The sequence below is a fragment of the Haliaeetus albicilla genome, chromosome 27, assembly GCF_947461875.1.
Source record: "Haliaeetus albicilla chromosome 27, bHalAlb1.1, whole genome shotgun sequence".
NCBI lineage: Eukaryota > Metazoa > Chordata > Aves > Accipitriformes > Accipitridae > Haliaeetus > Haliaeetus albicilla.
Window position 1 is genome coordinate 15,117,483 of NC_091509.1, and position 21,222 is coordinate 15,138,704.

A 21,222-nucleotide genomic window follows, 5' to 3' on the forward strand; every position below is an offset into this window, starting at 1 on the left:
TGATGTCACAGTCTGATGCAGATGATTTTTGCTAAAAAAGCTTTATCATCCAGACATCAAAAGAGGCAAGGAAAGGCCAATTGCCTGAAAAAGGATGCCAGGATGTTTACTTCCATCAGGAACTGCTTTTTGATTGCATAACTGATGCAGGAGAAGAGGAAAAATGTTCCAGTGACACTGATGTGCACTCTCCACTTATTTTACAATCCGTCTTGAAAATGGAAAGGGAAATGCATTGAAATGGCTGTCGGCATATACTGTGAAACTACCAGCAGGAAACAGATCATCCCCCGCTCCAACACAGTAACACAGAGGCTTGGGCACTGATGCTTCCTACACCAATTTCCCCTTTCCCTACAAGGGAAAAATAGACCCCTCTGAAGGATGACCTAAACACCACAGATTGTGAATTACCAGACCGAACCTGGTTTAGAAGTGCAGGGTGCAGGTGTATATCTGATATGATGAAAATGAGTGGCTAGGCAGAAAGTAGTCTAGTCCTATTGTTCACCAGTCATATGCTGAGTGTTTGAAATCTTATACTTCTTTCATCCTGTCATTATCATGCAAATATAAAATAGAGTAAAATTTGGAGATTCTACCCAGGGGAAAGTTTGACCTTTCAATACTTGTTCTTCCAAAAATGGAAAGAAAAAGAATCTTGGAACTGTTGAAAGGAAACATTTTGACATTTCCATAGGCACAAAATGTGCTGCCCCTTCCTAAATTAAAATGTTTTACTTGGGCTGATTATTTGCATTATCAGAGCTGCAGTCCTCAAGACAGCTCAGGCTGACAGAAGGCAGGGCTCCTCCTTTAGGGCTTGAAAGTGTTCTCAAGTACCAAGGGCAAAAGACAATGGACAAGGTTGGAAACTCACCCCATAAACAAGTTCTCCCACCATGCCGTTCCACGTTTTGGTGTCAGGGTCCCGGGCTCCGTACTTCCCATCTCTGACAATCTCCAGTCTGTAGTGGTAGCCAACATGCTTCGCGATCTCAGCAGCCAGCTCCACACAGTAGCCTTCATACCTCTCATTGCCTTCAAACTGGTTGGCATTCTTCTTGAGCATCACATACGGGTCTTCCTGGCACAGAGAAGACCAATACTGAGCCACGCTCCACGTTCTAGAGATGCACATCAGGGGCTCGGACTGGAGCCCAGTCTGCAGCTTCTGGTCCCCGTGAAAAGCTCTAGCTTTGTGTTCCTGTACCAAAGGGCACAGTCAACACACAGTGGGCTTATTTTAGAAGGTTCAAAGTGTGTTTTTTATTGTGGTATTTTCTATTTATTCATGCAAAATCTGTGTGCAGCTTCTGCGGTGATGGGCCTGAGGGGAATGGAGGAGCTGGGGGAGTTTGGGCAACAAACCTTTCAGTGCAGTTCTGCAAGGGCTATTTAGTGCATCTGAGCTGTGAGTTTTTAAAGGCATGTCTGCCTATGCGGGTACAGGCAGAATCAAATCTGCTAAACAGGAGAGAACCTTAAGTTGTTTAACTCAGTTTGGGTATTGTGTCTTCTCTGTAGACTCACAGTAAGCGTTCAACAAACAAGTTAGTAAACTTTCATGTTTCTGCAGGGTAAGCGTATACAATGACACAATACATGATACCGTACATTATGGGGTACCTATTATTCCTTCATGATTATAGTGGAGATTTGTTTTTAAAGCTATGATTCATCCTCTCTGCACAATGCAGCTTATCCTTCCCAAAATTACAGCCCCCATTCTGTAGGCTAAATACAAAGCACAGGTATAATGTTTCTAGTTTACCTACGCTGATGCCTCTACTGTCTTGTCATAATCTTTTGTATTTTCTACAGTTAAGCATGAGAACTCTTTAATACCTATTTAATTAGTCACAGCAATTTTCAGATACCTTTATGGACCTGGCAGGAAACAGTAAGTGCTGCTGTTATTATTATTATTATTATTGTTATTGCTATTATAAAAATGATATAGTACAAAGGAGGGCACACAAGGGGGAAGGGGGAGTCTGCACATCAGGGAGATGGGGGAGAGGGAAAGCTGGGGTAGAAGTCACAGCACTTACTAGGATAGTCGTGACTATGTAAGTCCTGTTCTGGAGGCTTGTAGACTCATTGCCGCTTTGAGTATCTATGGCTGCTGGAACCAACTTCTCATCTTCATTCCAATAACCAATCTGCCAAATACAAAATCAGGTTATGTCTATGATATCTCTTTGTAATATTAACTAAGATACAGGGTAACAGGGTCATCCAAGCAGGATCAGTTCTCTCTGTATTTTCATACCCAACCAGAGATCTCTCCTCCTGATTCTTGATGTCTTTTGGAACTTCCCCATCCCACTGTACCTCCAGCCTGAAAATAATGTGCATGATATGCTACAGTAGCAGAGTGCTTGTATGCACACAAAAACATTTAGCACAAGGTACTGGCAGATTATTGCCATCCCCTGCCTCATCCTTACACCAAGAGTTCACACTGCCCCTGTGTGACTTCTGAATATTTTTCTAATGGTGAGCATGCCTGCTGCATGTCCAGATGCTACAGGGTGATAAAATGCTATCCTGCAGCTGAAATCCTGCATGAACGTAGGACTAACTCTTAGGACATCTTGAGACAACAGGACAAAAAAAAAAAAAAAAATCAAGTGAGAACAAAACAACAACCCTGGCCAATGTCGAAAAATTTGGGGTTATGAATAAACTGAACAGTTGTAATGGGAAGAACTCTCATGTTAAGTTGTGCTTATTAATAATCAGGGATTTGGGCTGATCTATCACTGCTTGCAGGTAAAGCAGAGTGCCACCGAATATCACTAGGAAGATCATTGTTGAGGTTATCCACTTTGAGGGCTTGATTTTATAAGAGGTTTTCCATCACCTCATGTAAGTATGAAGTTGCCTGAGCTCTGCTTATGTGAAAGGAATATCTTATCACAGTAAATGGGAAAGGGTATTAACACAGGGCACAACCAGGAGCCTGCTGATGGCAGATTAGAGATCATAACAGCTCAGGAGAAAAAAAAATCTATGCAGTCTTCTCTCTTCATTGCACACACAAAAAGAGAGTGAGGAAAGAGCTTCCAAGGCTCTGCCCTAGGGCAACATAAATGGAGACACGTGTGTTTGTTTTGCACCTCTAACCTGGTGGATCTAAGTTACCATGTGCCTCGTGGCAGTGATGTACGTGTCTTCCAAACAACTATAATTTCTGTCAGTAAATACACAGAAAAATCAAGACATTTAGCCATTCTCCTTCTTCTCCTCTAGACTCTCTCCAGATTGCCAACCTCTTGAAGTTCAGAGCCCCAAACTGGACATAATACTGCATTTGTCCTCTTATGAATACCACGTAGAGGAGGAAGACTGCTTTGTACGTCTTCAAAATGACACTTATTTTATTTCTCAATGAGAAATTTACCTTTTTTTTGTTTGACTGTGATGCGCTCTAATCTCACATCGGCTGCTCTCAGGTGTAAGTATGAATTGGGTGTAGGGGCTGTAAATGTGGAACTTTCACTATTTGCAGTTTTTCTTAGTTTCAGACAAGTATTTTATTTTTCAGGGGATTGAGGGAGTGAAGGGGGATTCCAGTGAATGCCCCATTCCAAAATATTTAGTAGCTCTCCTTTACCTCCTTTACTGAGTTACTCTTTGTTCTTTAAATAGGTAGTATCTAAAGTGGGACATAAGCACATGGAGTCAGATTTTCAAAAGGATTAGTGTTTTGGGAGCTCGGCACCCCTGAACAAGGCAAGATTTTTCAAAGTGCTTGGTATATAGAAAGGGATCAAGACTCCAGAACAGCACAAATGTCTGTGTAGCTATCAGGACATCGGTAGCGGTAAAGCTCTTGTCACTTCAAGGAGAGCAGAATTAGGTTAACATAAAGGGTTCACCTACACTGGCTGGCGCAGACAGCTTTTGCCTGGCTCTGCTTTGGCTCATCCTTGGAAAAGAAAAGCAGGAGAGCAAAAAACAGACAGCCGAGTAGCTGGGCCTGAGTCAATGTGCCCTGCCAATAGCAAGGCTGAGTTGGCCAAGCTTTTACTATCCTGGAAATCCCTGCCCCACAGCTGAGATGCCCTTGTTGCTCTTGATAATTCCTTCCATATGTTGTATTTTTTTAGTAATATACCATGAGCTCTACCTAGTGCTTGGTTTTGCTCGTGCAGAGAGCTGGGAATGCACTTGTGACTCCACATGCAAGCCTACATGAACAGAAATGTCTGTTGAGACCTAACCACACCATAACTCGAACACCGGGCTGGTGCCTGACACAGGATCCCAGGTCGCTCTCTACTTTACCTTTCTGATCCCATCATGTTTCATCTCAATCACATGGAGGGTGTAGTTGGTCCTCCGTCCCTTCTCGTTAAACTGAACGTTGCCAGACAATCCTTCAAAACGGACCTTAAAGACATAAATATCAACGAGGAGAGCAAACTGGTCAGCGTCTCACGTGGTGGTGAATCGGCAGCAGTAAGAGGGGAGGGGAAGAAGGATGGAGAGCGCAGTCATGTCTCTCAGATCCATGCAGGAGAGAGAGGACACCTATCTGACACTGGGCTTTCACTTGGGTTCACTCTCTACAGCATGCCTGGCCAGGTGCACAGCCATTCTCTTAACTTACCCCTTCTTTTAAAAACCCTTTCTCTTAAAACTTAGTGGTCTGTTACTGAGCTCAGCAATGCATAAGAGCTAGATCACATGTGGGAGCCCACCACCTCTTGGGATGTGACAGTGAGCTAAATCAGCTCTGAACTCCTTGAGTTTTGTGTTTTTTTGTATTTTCTAAATCTGACCTCGAATCAGGATTTGGTAAAGAATTTGTCAGTTCAAATCAGGAACTGTATTTAGAGGAAATATGAAACCATGGCCACAGCTACCAGCTGCAGTCTTTTGATAGAGACGAGTCTATCAGTTAACAAGCAAATTCAATTACCTCTGCACCAGCCTAATAAAACCTGACAATTTAGTATTGTAAATGAAATTTGCATAGTAAACTTTGAATCATAAATCTCTGCTGATAACACTGCCAAGTTGAAGAGCGTTGCTCACATCACACCCCAGGTCCTGAACTTCTCTTCTCAGCATAGCCATTTGACTTGCTGCAAAAGTGCCCAGCCTGGCGTGGAGAAGGGCTTCCAACCGGAGTCACATACAGCGTGTGGGGAGCAGGCAGCGGGGACCAGGAACATGGGAAAAGGAGTGCAAATTTGGGTCTCTATACAGACCACCTGGAGAAGTGCTCATGCCACTGGATGGGGAATGAAAGGTTTGTTCTCAGCCTTTCCATTTGCTTTGGACAAATCTGTTGTCCCTGCAACTGAAGTCTTCCCACATGCAAAATGGGAACAGGTATTTAGCAGCCTTTTTAAGTACTCTGAGATCCTCAGAATAAAGACCCGTGGTGAAGAAATGAGGATATATCATTACAGAGGAAATCTGTTGCTAATCTGCTTAAACTATGTTTGTTTTCCAGCTATTATCACAAAGGTTTGTCATGAAAATGAACATCTGCCACTATTTTCTGAAGCTCCTTCAAGTCAAGAGATATTCCTGGTGACATTTGGAGAAACATGCTTTTTCCTTCTCACAAGACACAACATGCCCATAAAAAAAAAAAAGATGCACTAGAAAAGCACTGTTGTCTTAAGCACTCCCCTGCCTGCTTTTTCATGGCCCCTTTGGTTTTCTTTTTAGGTCCTGACCAATTCTGAAGCTGAAGTCACAGGTGCTCATGCTTTGTAGCTTTATATGCACTCAAAGGCAGGTGTACAGCACCAGTTTCTTCTATCTGAATGAATGAAATCTTAATCCTGTGATAAATGTGTGGCACTGAAATAGCAAAAGGGATCTCTCCCATCCATCCTGGAGGCTGCAGCACAACTTTTCCATTATTTCCCATCCTCTGAGACCCACTGAATCACTACAAAATATAGTGAGGACTGATTTCAACAGTGCTAAGCACCAGTAAAGCCGACTGGAGACGTGGAGCATTTAAGCACATCTGTGTATAAGGCAGAGGCATGTGGTTCTTTGCTGGGAGAACTGGAGGAGAAGAATGCTGTTGTGGCCTTCTGGTTACAGGGTTAGTCAGCAGTTAGGGACTAGCTACCTGCTTACTAGATGTGGTAACCAAGTAACATTAATAAAAAAACCTCTCAAAAATTATCATTATCTTTTCAAGTACAACTGAAACCTTGCTGTATTGGTTTAAAGCAATATTTTGTAAGCATTTTCCTGGGGAAAAAAACCCAACTAAACAACACAATTCTCTTCAAGAAAAGCATACATTTTGCTGAAATGTGTTAGATTTCTGTTTTTGAAAAATTGCAGAATGACTCCTTCTTACAGTAAACAGAAATGAGGCAATTCAGGAGCTTATTCCAGACATTTGAATAGAAATAAGTAGAGAAACTTTTTGCTTTTAAACAGCTTATAAAATTTTAGGCATTAGCAAATGAGAGGTAAGGAGAAAGCACACTGTAAACAGCTGTGAGACTTGCCCTAATTGTGAGTCTTTACAGAAAGGATAACTCAAACTTTCAATCTAATCATAAGTTTTTCTACTTTCATCTGCCTCTTTCTTGCTACAATACTAAATGGTGGAAGATTATTCAATTCATAGTTAAAATTTCCCTAGAAGACTTCTTCCTTTGCATGTTTCAGAACTTTTATTTTGACCATCACAACTGAACTGGTCACATCTTTTGAAAATTATAGTTTTTCAATGGTAAGGAAACAACTTTTGCAAATAACTCTTCACGTTCTTTGCCCCAAATCACTACAGTTGAAAAATTAAGAGTTTTGAAATTGTTTTAATGAAGAGATAAGGAAACTTCAGAGATTTTCCAACACACAAAATTGTATTTTCTAGCTAAGTCTGATTTTGATATCCTATTCTCATAAATTCAATAAAGGAAAATGCTTGAGAATCCATTGCTCATCAGAAGACTTCCAAGTATTTCACGTTTATTAGGTAACCAATCTCCCCGATGCATCAAGGAGGCTGATTTCATTATAAGGGTTTGGAGAAGCTATGACAGTGATTTGCCCAAGGTCATACAGAATGTCAATGACAGGCTTGGGAACAAATTGAACCTAGGCAATAAATCAAATCAGATGCAAGATTTGGTTTTAAAGGAATTGTTGTTTACCAGTAAGAAAAAAACAATTCAAAACAAAATACTTGGGGAAATTTACATATGTTGCAAATTAACCAAATTAATTTTGTTCTTCTTGCCTTCTTCACAGTTAGGGAAAGAAGATGGGATAAGATATTTGGATAACACTGAACTAGCAGTATTTCCAAGGAATCCATCTATTTTTGTCTGAAAAAAAAGAAAAATGCTAGAAATGAATGTCAGTCTTGAAATGTAAAGAAATGTTAAAATATTCTACCTTTCTTAGTCTTTGATAAGAGTATATTGTTTTTCTCTCTCACTGTAAGTTTCATGTAGTGTTTTTGTTTGTTCAAAAATCTGAAGTTTTATGCAGGATGAAAATGCAAGATTATCAGGTATCTAAATGGCTGTTATTAAGACTTTTACGAATCCTCACAGTATGAAACAAGCTATAATTTGGGCTTTGAGTTAACATTTTGATGACAGCCAACACATAAGGCAAAATTCACATGGTTTCAAGCTTCATTAGCAGTCTGGAACTGAAGCGGAGTTCACAGACAAAGGAGCTTTAAAAAATATGGTCTAAGCAGGTCTCTCTCTTGGGAAGGGGAAGATAAAAATAGGGACCCAGGATTTTATGGGATAATAAATGGCTTTTCCATCCCAGAACTCCAACAGAAATTAGAGAAGGCTAGGACACATGGGTTGGTACCAGGAGAAGCAGTTTGCTGGATTCACCCCTGTATTGGTTTTATGTGGCAAGGTTTTGGTAGCGGGGGGGGTTACAGGGGTGGCTCCTGTAAGAAGCTGCTGGAAGCTTCCCCTGTGTTCGAGAGAGAGCGAGCCTATACCAGCTGGCTCTAAGACGGACCTGCCGCCGGCCAAGGCCGAGCCAATCAGTGATAGTGGTAACGCCTCTGTGATAACATTTTTAAGAAGGAAAAAAAAGTGGGGACGCGGAAAACAGCCACCGGAGAGAGGAGTGAGAACATGTAAGAGAAACAAGCCTGCGGACACCAAGGTCAGTGCAGAAGGAGGGGGAGGAGATGCTCCAGGCGCCGGAGCGAAGATTCCCCTGCAGCCCGTGGTGAAGACCCTGGTGAGGCAGGCTGTCCCCCTGCAGTCCAGGGAGGTCCATGGTGGGGCAGATATCCACCTGCAGCCCGTGGAGGACCCCACGCCGGAGCAGGTGGGTTCCTGAAGGAGGCTGTGACCCCGTGGGAACCCTGCGCTGGAGCAGGTTCCTGGCAGGACCTGCGGATCTGTGGAGAGAGGAGCCCACGGAGCAGGTTTTCTGGCAGGACTTGTGACCCCGTGGGGGACCCACGCTGGAGCAGTCTGTGCCTGAAGGACTGCACACCGTGGAAAGGACCCATGCTGGAGCAGTTCGTGAAGAACTGCAGCCCGTGGGAATGGCCCACGTTGGAGAAAGTTCGTGGAGGACTGTCTCCCGTGGGTGGGACCCCACGTTGGAGCAGGGGAAGAGTGTGACGAGCCCTCGCCCTGAGGAGGTGAAGCGGCAGAAAATAACATGTGATGACCGTAAACCCCATCCCTGTCCCCCTTGTGCCGCTGGGGGGGCTTGGTGGAGAAATCCGGGAGTGAAGTTGTGCCCGGGAAGAAGGGAGGGGTGGAGGGAAGGTGTTCTGAGATTTCGTTTTATTTCTCATTTACCTTACTCTGGCTGATTTGTAATAAAAAGTGAGCTAATTTTCCCTAAGCTGAGTCTGTTTTGCCCGTGATGGTAATTAGTGAATGATCTCTCCTGTCCTTATCTCGACCCGCAAGCTTTTTGTTATATTTTTCTCTCCCCTGTCCAGCTGAGGATGGGGGAGTGATAGAACGGCTTTGGTGGGCGCCTGGCGTCCAGCCAGGGTCAACCCATCACAACCCCTGAAGTCTTTAGAAGATGTGGCTCTAATCTGGAAGGATCAGCTCCTCAACCTCAGCATGTCATTTGAGCATTTCTGCTGCTAATCCCCCCTCTTCCCCCGCCCGCAGGCTGCAGTCTCACGCATCGGTTGGGTTTCGAACCTGCTGCAGCGCTCTCTGGATGTCGATGCCTTGTCCCCAGGGCACAGCCGGGTTGGCGAGGCAGTCCCCGGCATTGCCGCGACGGGAGATGTCGATCCGCTGCCTCCGCAGGTTCTGAAACGCCTCGGCCATCACCCGGACCCCGTCGTACGTTAGGGCCGACGTGTACTAGAAAGAGAAGAGGAGTTGTACGTTGCCTGTTAGGGTGAGCTCACCTCACGGCAGCTTTTCAGGTGATTTGCCCTCTTTTCATTCTTCCATCTATGAAGTTCAACAGTCTCTTGCTCCCTGTAATCACTACTGTCCTGTTGACTCACAAAAGTTGGTGCCTTCTCTCCCAGAGGATGGGAGACTGAAGGAGAAGCTCCTGATGAGGAGCTAAGGATGGCTCTGCTTTGCCTTTTGCTATTCTAGCCCAGCTGCCTTCAGATTGCACTCCCTGAAGAGGAATCAGCCTTAAAAGCCATTCACCTGTTACCTGAGTCTTTCTATTTAATTAGAATCATTGACCTGAACTTTTAAGGAATACATTATACAGTGTAAATGTGAGCTACGCAAAATCAAATAACAATTGACCCTTTCTGGTCACAGATGGAGGCCAGAAAACTCTACTTCAATGTGCAAAAAATGTGCAAAAGATTAATTTATTCAAGCGGAAACTTTTACATAAACTGGTGTAAAACTCTGACATGAATGGTAACCATTAGAGTTAATTCCTTTTCCTATGATCATCTACTGATTTATTTGTTTGTAACTTTTTTAAACTAATACTTCCAAAGTTGACATTTCTATTGCTGAATGTTTGTCACAAGTGTATTTGTTTTCAAATGTCAAATAGAAAAAAAATCAACCTCCTCCCCTCCCCGCCCCTTGACAGCTTCAGGGTCTTCTGTGTTAGGAATTAAAATATATTTCCCCTCTGCTGTACACACTGATTTGAAATGCTCAGAAAGAGCATCTGGAAAGACTTTATTATCACTGGATATGTAGTAAACAAGTCAAAGGTTAAGGAGTTAATGAGGCTTTTTCTTTTTTATATACTGAACATTATGAGATGTTTAATCCTTAGCTTTGAGGAGGGTAAAAACTGGGAGTCTGAGTGAATACGCTAACTTGTGTATTTCTTAGCAGGCAGCGATTCCTGCCTAATAAAATTTAGACAATGTTGAGGCACCTGGAACAGATGATGTTCATAATTATACTAAGTGACAGGTTTTCAGAGTGAGATTAAAGAGCCCCGTGCAATCACAAAGAGGTGAGCATAACTTGAACTGAGCCAGATGGACCCTAAATTAAATGGTTTTTTATACCACTTGCCTTTGGCCTCTTCCAGTCCACACGAGGATGCTCCCTGGCATCATTATTCCTCCACTGCTGCATGATCCTGGCGGGAACAGCATCCGTGTAATTCACCAACTGGAAGCCAGTTACATTGGCTCCGCTCTCCTTGAATTTGGTCAGGTCAATATCCATGAATCCCTAGTACAGGAGAGAAACAGGGGAAGCTCATCAGAGGAACACATCTCTGGGTGAATAAGAGGAATCCTGCCTATTTATGTATATGGCAGCCAGCTTAGGAAAAATCTCTTCCCTCTGCAAGGTAAGGTCCAATTCAAGAGAGGTACCACTGCACCGACCATGCAGGGAACTTGCTTTTCTCACAGGCTCTGCGGTGGATGTACCTTCCAGTTTCCACCCAGAGAGACAAATAGTCATATTAATAACAGCTCGCTTGCAAGAAAGCTAGCAGCATAACAGAAAAATATATCCTGAATAATGCGTGGATGAAACTAATAAAATTCTCAAAATAGGTTAGAAAGAATTATTCACCCATCTCTAACTTTTATGCACTCAGTCACCAATGGATAGGCTAATTCTTTTCAAATCACAGTTTACAGGGAAAACCAAATCCTGAACAATGAACTTTCAGCAGATCAAGAAGTGGTTGGTCAGTTTATCAAAGGAGTCTGTCTATTAGAAAAGCCGGTTTATAGGATTTCCTAATTTGGGAGAAAAAAGGGTACTTTTTTGGACTTCAGATTACTAATGAAATACATTTCTTTCATTTCTTTATTGTTGTCCTCTACTTCTTGCCCACTGCATGTGATGAAGACAAGTGCGCAAATACACATGTGTATTAGGGTAGCATTGTAGAATTAGTCACTCCTGTTGAGTCAGAGGCGAAAAAATCATTAGAGATACACTGCAAGCAATATGGAGAAGAGGTCATTTTTTGGTCTCCCAGCTTTTGATCCTATCTCTTCAGCACTGCTGTTCTTCAAACTGTTTGCTGTGCCTCCTTGCACAAAGCAGGTGCTTGAGCAGAGACTCTGCCCTCCTGCTTGGGCTGCTGTGGGTGGGACGGGCTGAAGGCTGGTGCTTTTTCTTTTGGCATACAAGCACAAGAGATGTAGTCCATTATTTTCTGTAGTACCATTAGCAACCAGAACGCATGAGGGAAAATGAACGAGGGAACTCTGAGCAATGCAATCACAAGCAATAGAAGAGCTTGTGGGAGCTCTGCCTTCCCTCTGCCCTCCACCACGTGCTGCTGGTACTTGTTCTCCGCAGGCACCTTCTCAGTCTACAACCAGCTTTCTCCTCCCTGCTTGCTCGCAAAAGTATGATGATGGTGTGAGTTTAAAAAGCCAGGTCACATTATTCCCATGAGACACTGGTCAAGTTCCGAAAACAGTGCTCTCTGTGCATAGGCTGGGGGAGCTAATTAGCATATTAACTTCCAAGGTCAGGATCAAGCCGTTAGATGGCAACCTGGTCTGGGAGCAGACAGCTTGCAAGGAAAAGACTAAATTGCCCTCTGACATCAGCATCAGACCGAGGGAGTCATAAGTGACTTGAAAATGTTTTTAAAGACTTTCACACTTTTTCTTCTGGCTTTTTGTAAGCAATTTGGCATCCACTTAGAAGGCTGAAGATTGGATATAGGTGTACAGATGCTCTAAACAGATGATTTGTTTTGCTTCAAAATTCAGTGATTTAGGTTTAAAAAAAAGTTATATTTTTGTGTATGTATTGCTCAGAATGGTGGTTAAACCTACATCAATCTTGTTTGTAATTGCTAGCGTAGGGGTTTCAGAAAGCCAGAGCTGTGATTAATGAATAGGAAATGCAGCAGGATAATTGTCCCTGACATCTTAATGCATTTCAGGCCAAGTGGTTTTTGACACGCAGAGCTCCTAAGGTTCAGTAAGAGGGACCTCACAGGTTGCCAACTGGTTATTCATGGCTAGGACCAAATTGCACTGACATTTTGCTTCTGGGAGGTACTCAGGGGAAAAAGATCTGTCAAAAGAAACTACCACACAGCAACTTGAAGTTTGTGCCACCAGCTCCTCCTTGGAAGGCCTACAAAAGCATGAAGAAAAGTCCAGGTTCACAATGGGGTATGAGTAAGATGTCTGGTGTCTTTAGACCCCTCAACAAGCAGACTTAAACAGGAAAAGTCAAAAAAAGATTATGATGCCAGTGACGAGGCAGCAGCAGTTGAAAATGCTGTCTCTCACTGTTTTCCCCTAACCAAACCATAGTATTCTGAAACTGAAGCAAGTATTCAACAATATACATTGGGACTCACCTCATATAAAATTTTAAAATGACCTGAATAGACAAAAGGAATTATTTCTTCCTGAAGATTGTACTCATTTTTCCCCACTGATTTTTGACAAAATTCAGGTCCTTTAAAAAGTATGGAGACCTCTGAACATTTTCCAGTTGTTTAAGGCAGTTGGGACCATAGAGGACATCATTAACCTTGAACATGTCTTTGCATTTCAGCTGTTATCAACTGCTGAAATAACTGTTTTCACCTGTTATCCCTCCTCCACATGCCAGTAGAAGGGCAGTCCTAATTACAAAGGCATTTTAATCACCGCACCACCAGAATCTGCTCAGAGCAGGCCTGGGTGACACGACAGCCAATGAACTGGGAATACCAGAGGTCAGATTATTTTAGAAAATAATTCCCAGAGGAGGTGGATTCTTGCTGGCTAATACATAAACAAGAATATATCACATATTATGCAAAATGTCTCTTGAAAATGCTTCTATTGACAAAGTAGTATCAAGAATTAAATATGCTTATCTGTCTTTCTGGAATATCAGTCAGTGCTTGTAGAAAACAGGAGAATTACAATACTTGCAAGTAAAGAAGTCATCTGTCACCTTATACTAATTATAGCCACATGTTGCAAAAAAGGGACCTTTTCTTTAGTTTTCAATTGGCCATATTTGGAAAACAGAAAATAAATTTTTCAGAAATGACTAAGAAAAGACTGCAACCCACTACTGAGGGGCAGCAGACATGCTTTTGCAGCAAGGTGTTTAGTATCAACCAGTTTGGGAAAGAACCAGCACAGAAATGCTTCCCTTTGCCATCCAATCAAGTACAGCAAGAAGGGAACAGTGCTGGAACGATGTACTCCATGGCACCTCAGTGGCCAAAAGCATTTCAAAAATTTGCCAGTGAACACTGGAAGAAGCTCGCTTTGCAGCAGTGGGCTGTTCAGGGAAATGAGCTGAGCCCCTGGAATTTGGTGGTATGGGAGTTTCTTCAGGCTCTTTAGACCTGGACTGTTTGGGACGTATCTGTTGGACATGCAGGTATCTGGCTTCACCTCCCTACGCAGCACTGCCAGTCCCCTGGCGAGGAAGAGGAGGAATACAGAAACACGCTCCAGCCCAGGCGCTGTGCCAGCACCCCTGGCAAAGCGAGCATAGCAGGATCCCGAGGCAACACGGAGCTCCCCAAATAGGGTCACTGCCCGGGATGTAGGTACTCCGGGGGAGACAACTCTTCTGCAGGCAGGGTTCTCCCTGGGAACCATCAAAACCAGGCTGGAAGGGACACCACATCAGCCAGCCCCCCCGCCCTACAGCAGGATTAGCTGTCCCTTCGATTTAAATTCATTTCGCAAAATCGTCTCGGCAAACCGAAGAATACGGCCTTCTGCCTTGCGTATGCCTGGAAAACGCCCAGCTTTCTCTGAACGCCATCGAATTAGCAGGCTGACAACAAACTGCAAAAAATCTGGACCCATCGGCGCTGATGGGCTGAGACAGCCTCCCTCCTCCACGCCTGCTCTGACCCACAGCGTCCGCAGCACACAGTTTGAGCGACAGCCGGGCTGAGTTCAAAGGAGGAAACTTGCTCTTTAGCCCATACCATCCGCTGTTCTTTCTGCATTAACAAACCTCGCAAAGCGATTACATGCCAAAGTCCCACTGCTAGTAAATAACACGGGCAGCTGTTACAGACCTTCATGCCTTCAAATAGAAAACAGAACAGTACTGGCAACAGAACAGTACTGGCAAGGGTTTTTTCCTCCTTGTATTTTCCTTGCTGCATCTGTTCTTTATTCTGTTCTTAAAATGAAGACAGTTTTCAGCCAAAGGTTGTTTTACTGTCCCATTTGCTGCCTTGGTTGCTGGGAGAGGTGTCAGCAAGTCACACATTTATATTCCTCTCCACTGCTTGTGGGCTCAATCATCAAAGGAAATGCATAATGCAGGAAGACTGATGACTTGAAATGGGCCTCATCTTGATTAACTGGTCCACAAAGGATCTGCCTTGAAAAGAAAGTCCCCCAGAAATGAGCCAGCTCCTTATTTATACCCTGAACACCAAGAGGAGCCAAGACGGTGAGTGGGCAGCGCGGGCGGCTGTCAGACGGCGTGGGGAAACCTCATTCCTTTGGGCATGACCCTCCTCAAATCTGCCAGCACCACTTACTTCCCTGCACCTCTCCTTTCACCCTCGTATTTCGCTCCCTCACCGTCCTAAACTTCTGCCTCCTCTCCGCACACTGATGACACCGGCTGGCATTGCTCCTTCTGGGACATCATCCCAGCCCACGGGAATGCCGCAGACAGCAGTGGCCTCACCTCCGTACCCAGACATCGGCAGGCAGCCGGCCACTGCCCCACACCTTCAAATTCTCTCTGTATTTCACTAAATAGGTATTAATTGCTGGCACTTTCCCTGCAGGGTGCCTCCTTCGAAGCTGCGGTAGCAGGCAGCAAGGGCTGAGCTCTCGCAGCTCATCATCCCATAAACCTCCCTGCAGCCCAGCCACAGCACAGCTTAAAATCGCCGTGCCTTTGCTCCAAGTCTTGGCTTTTCCTGAGACAAATGATGTTAGAGAGTATCCTTGAAGACTGCCACGTTTCTGAGAAACACTGTTGTTTTCTTTCCTCCCTCTGTATTTTCTGAGCCCTCCAGATATTCCCCTGAGACTGGCAAAGCTCATCTCTGAACGAGGAGATGGAAAATGCCCCTTTCCCTTGAATTGCCTGGAGAAGGCTTGTCGGCTGAACATAACACAGTCCCCTTACTCCTGGAATGAGTGTTAGATTTTTTTAGTCCCTTTCTGTCTGGGATGAAGAGACTTGAGTCTATTTTTTTCTTTTTTCTTTTTTTTTTTTTAATAAACCACACATGGAAATACTCCTTTTTAAGCAAAAAGCATTTAAGCAACTCATCCTGAGCTTGGGTGGGTGCCACAGAAACCTGTGGCAGCATCAGGAAACTGGCCAAGCTCTTTGTAGATGCTATCCATGTATGGCTTCCAATTCCAGACTGCTTCCTCCTAGCAGACTTTATGATTATAAGAAACTTTGCAAAGCAAAACAATTGCTTCTGAATGGCTGTAGATCAGCCGAGTGAATGCAAAGTGGCTCCTGTCATTCCAAGGTACGCCGGTGTCTTTCTGCAGGGAGCAAGGAGTCGAGTGTTTCCAGACGGAGCATCCCTAATATACAAAATTATCTTCAAGCTTGACTTCTCCAGCGAAGCATCATTCCTCACTCGCATCACTTTGTATTAATAAGGAGGGTACGTCAAAAAGGAGCCCATCTGCTCAAGTCTCGTTCCAGCATGCCTTCCAAGAGGGGAGGCCTTCTTCTCTTCTGCAGAATTATTAATGTGTCAAATCTCATTGTGGCAGTGAAACATGCGAGTCCTCACTGTAACACAGAAGTCAGTGAAGAAGAAAGGGAAAAGAAAGATGGGAGGAGGGGACACTATCAGACAGGGTCCCAATCCTGCAGTTTGATGAGTCTTTTCTGTCCTGGTGTATCGATGCAAAGCAAACCACGTCAGGTGAGAATCCAGACTTCAAGGACATGGGGCTGGAGATGACCAGTAACTTTTTTTTTGGTACAGCCCTACAGATTTTCTTTGTGGTGTCATTTGCATCAGCCCTATCCTACTGCTGCAGCACATTCTGGGTATAAATGATCATACGCATCTTGTTGGAAAGCTCAGTCCAGGCAGAGGGACAGATGCTCTAGGTAGATGTTTGTGCTTTAGAGAGCTTTCAGAGCAGAAACTGATTTAAAGGTTTGGGAAATGTGCCGTGTAGTGACAGATGCTAGGACTTCAATCAAAGATATGATTAAGGGATGACCTGATCAACAGTTTACAAGGACCAAAACGTCAGTAATGGAATATTTGGTCTAGCAAACAGAAGCATAAATCTGGTGAAGGAAGCTGAAGCTAGGCAAGTTTTAACTAGAAAAAAGCACCAATGAAGTCACCATGAGGAAGATACTACAGATTTACACGTCACCCCTTGCCAGTTGAGCCAGGGTAATGGATTACGAGACTGCAAATAGCTGAGGAAACCTGTTAGTTTAACATGCTTTTGCTGAGATTTAAGCAAACACATTTTTCCTTCCAACGGCTGTAATATAATCTGTCAGTTACTCACCTGATGCTCAGTGATTTTTTTTAAGCCACAGTAAGTCACTCATGCTTTTGAGCCCTCATTAGCTACTACAAAAATCCTTCCAAGGTTGCAGTTCATATTCTCCCGTGTGGGCAATTTTGGTATCAAAACCAGATGATTTTCTTTTACATGAGACTCTCTAATTCAAGCAAAAATTAATTCAGGGCACTGCTCTGTCTTTTACTATCAGTAATTCAGATGAGATAATGTTATAAGGGTTTCTTCTGCTTGATAATCTTTCAATCAGGACAGAAAAGCTGTTTGGAAGTGAAATGCAAACCTCAGAAATTTCACTGATATATTATATTGTCTTCCTCCGCCTGGAAAAACAAGTTTTCTCATGAGCCTACTTGCACCAACCTCTCAGAAAGAGGAAAGGTCTAGCTGGTATAATTTTAGAGACCTAAAAAGAAATTAGGACATCTCCTTCCAACATAAGAATATCATTTTTGCAGGACCAAGCACCCTGAGATCTTACCAGAACAAGAAGTCTATGCGGTACACATCTTTTTGGAAACTCCCACAGAACGGAGTTTCCAATCAGCTAGTGATGCAAACCTGAATATTGCTGACCTTGTTTGTACCCTCAGTCAGCAATATTTCAGGGGGCAGGAGACAGCGTTGAGAACTGCGGGTGATTAAAATAAACACGGCAGCTTTCAAGACGATGGCAGGCTGAGAACTGCAGCGTTTTAGCTCCAGGCGAGCTGAATCAGGGGCTCAGTGCAGGGAGCAGAGCCATCGACACACGACCAGCACCACAGGTTGCACTTGTGCCGTGGCAGGTACAGCTTCTTGCGCTGGGCTCGTACCCAGCCCGGGCACAGCAGACCCTCCCCACGCAGCCACGGCACGTGCTGCGGGATGTACGAGTGCTGCATTGCTTCAGGGGAGCCGATCTCTGCCCGTGCTGGGAGAACTTTGCTCCCCAGGGATGTGGACCTCTTTTTCGACAGCCAATTCGGGAGGGTACTCCTCCTTCACTGTCTGCACCAGCTGTCAGTCTCGGGTCACTCTGTCTCAGTCCTGGTAGTGCAGGAGTTCTCCCCTCCATTTTCGGAGGGAAAAAAAATCAGAGAGGCCCATTTAAACCACGCGTTAAGAGAATCAAACCAGCATGTTTTGCCTGATTCCTGCACACACAAGCCACTCTGCTGGCAAAGCTGCTGTGCTGGTAACCTCCAAAGCTACCACAACTGCTTGCAAAGTGAAACTCTGTCCCTGGCCTAGCTCAGCACTGACACATGCTGATGTAAAATGACACAGGAAAAAATGCTTACCTCCGCTAATCACCTCTAGTTTTATCTTTACTTTTCCCTGCTACCCCTAGCATCAGCAATCTCATACACTTATCCATTTAACTTCAGACGAGAGCATTTGCTAAAGAACAACCCGGACTAATGTGCCAGGAAAGAAAAAAAGCTAAAACACTGAATGTGGCAGCTGTCTTTCATACTTTTCTTTTAAAGACAGGTCACACGAAATGTCACTTATTTTAAGACAAAGATTTTCCTCTGCCCAAGAGAGCTGATGTTTTCCCACTACTGACAGTAGTCAGCTTACATCCCTGGCATAGGACAAACAGATACATGAAGCCAAGGTTATGGGGAAAAAGCCTGTAACATCAAAAGAAAGGAATCCCAGAAGTTTCGAAGGTTGCTGCTCTGATAGTATTGACTGTATTTTTTTTTTCTTTGTGGTTGCTAGATTGATGCTCTCAAAGGCTGAGAACAAAGCTTAGAAAAATAAGACTCACAAAAACAAACACTTCTTAAAGTTGCCAAACCTCTTTGAGTTCCAGAAAGAAAAATAGAGATACGGGGGGGGGGGGGAGAGAAGGAGATATGACTGCAACCCCCCAGTGCCCCTACACCTGACAATCACCCAGGCTGGCAGCTGGTAAAAGCTAATTGGGGGAACTCTAATGGGTACCAGTCGAGGATCAGGTTTTCATGAGTTTGCAAAAGCCATAAACAGTGCCAAATTTGCCTCAAGGAGAGGCAGGGATGCTCGCAGGAGCCCTTCCCCTGGCAGTGATGTTGCAGACAGACCTTCATGGGATGGGCAGGACTGAGCAGACAAGACAGCTTGTGTCTTTAACAGGCATAGCAGAATCGGAGAAGGATGCTTGCCCATGGCCTAAGGTACAGAACGGTTTCATTTTGTTTGCGAACACAGAAATATTACTGTCTCACCTTGGCAACAGCATTTTCACTGAAAAAGAAAGCTGTTCCTGCTAGGAAATACTAGTTTTCATTTGCTGCTACTTGTCAAATTCTGCTTGGTGCTTTACTACAGCTCACTCGACAGCAACCGCTGGGCAAACGAGCAGCGATTAATGCAAGCCAGTTCCTCTTTGTTTATGAATTGTCTGTGACCAGACAGGGAATTCCTCCGTGTTCAAAATGCACCCATTATGTTTTTGTGGGCCTTATTCAGCCTGTGCATTGCCTTGCGAACTCTTTCGCTTTGCATTCCTGATATAACACCAGTTTGGAGCTGCTGTAACTGGGCAGTAGTGTGCTGCTGCTTGTTTTTTGGCTGAATATAGCTCTGAGCAAGCATACAGCCCAAAATAAGAATTTCAGTGGGGTTATCCATAAATATTTCCCAACATTTGCTTCCAATGTGTCATTTCCATAATTGTTTTCCCATGGGAAAGGCTCCAAGAAGGTTAGGCAGTGTTGCAAAAGGCAGGTATTGAAAATTCATCCCCTTGCTCCAGCTGGTGCAGGTAAGTTGGTGGCTATGAACCAGCTGAGGACTTAATTGACTTGTGCAAGGCAGAGCCTCTCCCAGCCAGGGCTGGGAACCTTATCTTCATATAGGAGGAGAGTCCTAAAATCAGGATTCCATCAGTCAGCACAGGGGACAAAAAAATAACTAATTTGGAAATGTTCAGGCACTTGCAGTTTTTAGTTCTTAATTTATTCTTTTACGACCCAGTATTCCAGAATGAGCCACTTTCTCAAAATCGGGCTGTTTTGTAGGCGTGCGGGTGTGCACACGAGGGTACGTGTGTGTGCATGTTGGCAATGCACACCCTGTCATCTTAGGACTTCTCTGCAGGGGAAAATGTGGGGTGTTTAAGGTCTATCCACTACGTGTATGAGTCAGTGGGAATAAATTACAGCATGTTACACCCTCTGAAGGCTCTAATCCAGCAATGAGATGTCCTTAGAAGAGGGTAAAACCTGCTGTGATCTCTTGGATCAGAGCATCCACGCTATGGTTTAACCCTGCCAGACGCCGACTTCCCACATTCTGCCAATCTCTCATAACATCCCCAGCCATCCCTGCAAAGGGAAGCTTGCCGTCCTTCCTCACTGCCATATGGTCTCAGGAACATAGGACCTTCACGGCCTTTTTGCTATTTTCCTCGCTGAACCGATCAGCGAGTAACTCTCGTGTGGGTGAAGCACATCACAGAAAGTGATTTGGCTTCTGGTGCCTGAACCTGCCTGTGTGCACAGCAGAATCACAAAGCTTCTTCTGCCCTGGAAAGGGCCACCTTAACCTCGAGGGGTGCTAGGCTTTTTTAAAAAATATTTCTCCCATGTTGTCTGATTATCCCCTACTCTTTTTTTTTTTCCCTGGAGTTTCAGGAGTTTGGCTCTCGTGCAATGCTAGGTTTTAAGGAGCTGGGAAGACCAAAGGAAAGAGCTTGAATTCCTTTCACTCTTCTTCTTCTCCCCCCAAATCAAAGCTGCTGAAAAGCACAGCTAGTAACAGTGGATTCTGCTGGTCCCGTCAGACCCTGTGGGTCCCGGGGAGGCAAAGCACCCTCCACTGAGCTCCAGCTGGGAGGCAGAATCTCCCTGTGGAGGGGCTGGGGAAATAAAAAAAAGCCTTTTGCTCTGAGTTAAATATTTATAACCCATGTTGGCTGAGTATGCAGCCTCTTCCAGCCAGCTCTGTCCTCTCAGCATTTGTGCAAAGGCTAAGAAAACAAATTAAAGATGCAAAAAGAGTGCTTTCTCAGGCTGAAAGGGGGAGAGCGTGGTATCATAAGACAGACAGAAATGTCCTTCAAAACTCCAACACCTGAGTATTAGACTACCTCATGCCTTCAGTGTATTTATCCTTATGAAACCATACAGAGAGAAGAGGTGATATCATTCTCATTTAGCCTTCCGCGTGGGTATACGTAAAAGCGTACACTCCAGCTACTCCAGATAGCATCCCTGCTTAACTTTAATGAAGGTTTCATAAACATCTGAGGACCAGGACCTGGGCTACAGCAAATAATAATTTTTTAAAAATTAGCAACTGAAGTTATTGGCTGCTCTACAGTTTGCACGTCTTCCCCTGCGCAACATAACATT

General features: G+C 44.2%; 1 protein-coding gene across 2 annotated transcripts in view; it reads right to left on the minus strand.

Moving 5' to 3' along the window:
• The window catches only part of GRIA1 (glutamate ionotropic receptor AMPA type subunit 1), a 130,888-nt gene that overhangs the window by 38,949 nt on the left and 70,717 nt on the right, over positions 1 to 21,222 (minus strand). For both annotated transcript variants that reach the window (XM_069773024.1, XM_069773023.1), the window contains exons 6-10: positions 10,470 to 10,631; positions 9,153 to 9,320; positions 4,297 to 4,401; positions 2,055 to 2,165; positions 881 to 1,087 (exon numbers count right to left, since the gene is read on the minus strand). In XM_069773024.1, the coding sequence (XP_069629125.1) occupies positions 881 to 1,087; positions 2,055 to 2,165; positions 4,297 to 4,401; positions 9,153 to 9,320; positions 10,470 to 10,631 (753 nt within the window). The remainder of the gene's footprint in view (positions 1 to 880; positions 1,088 to 2,054; positions 2,166 to 4,296; positions 4,402 to 9,152; positions 9,321 to 10,469; positions 10,632 to 21,222) is intronic.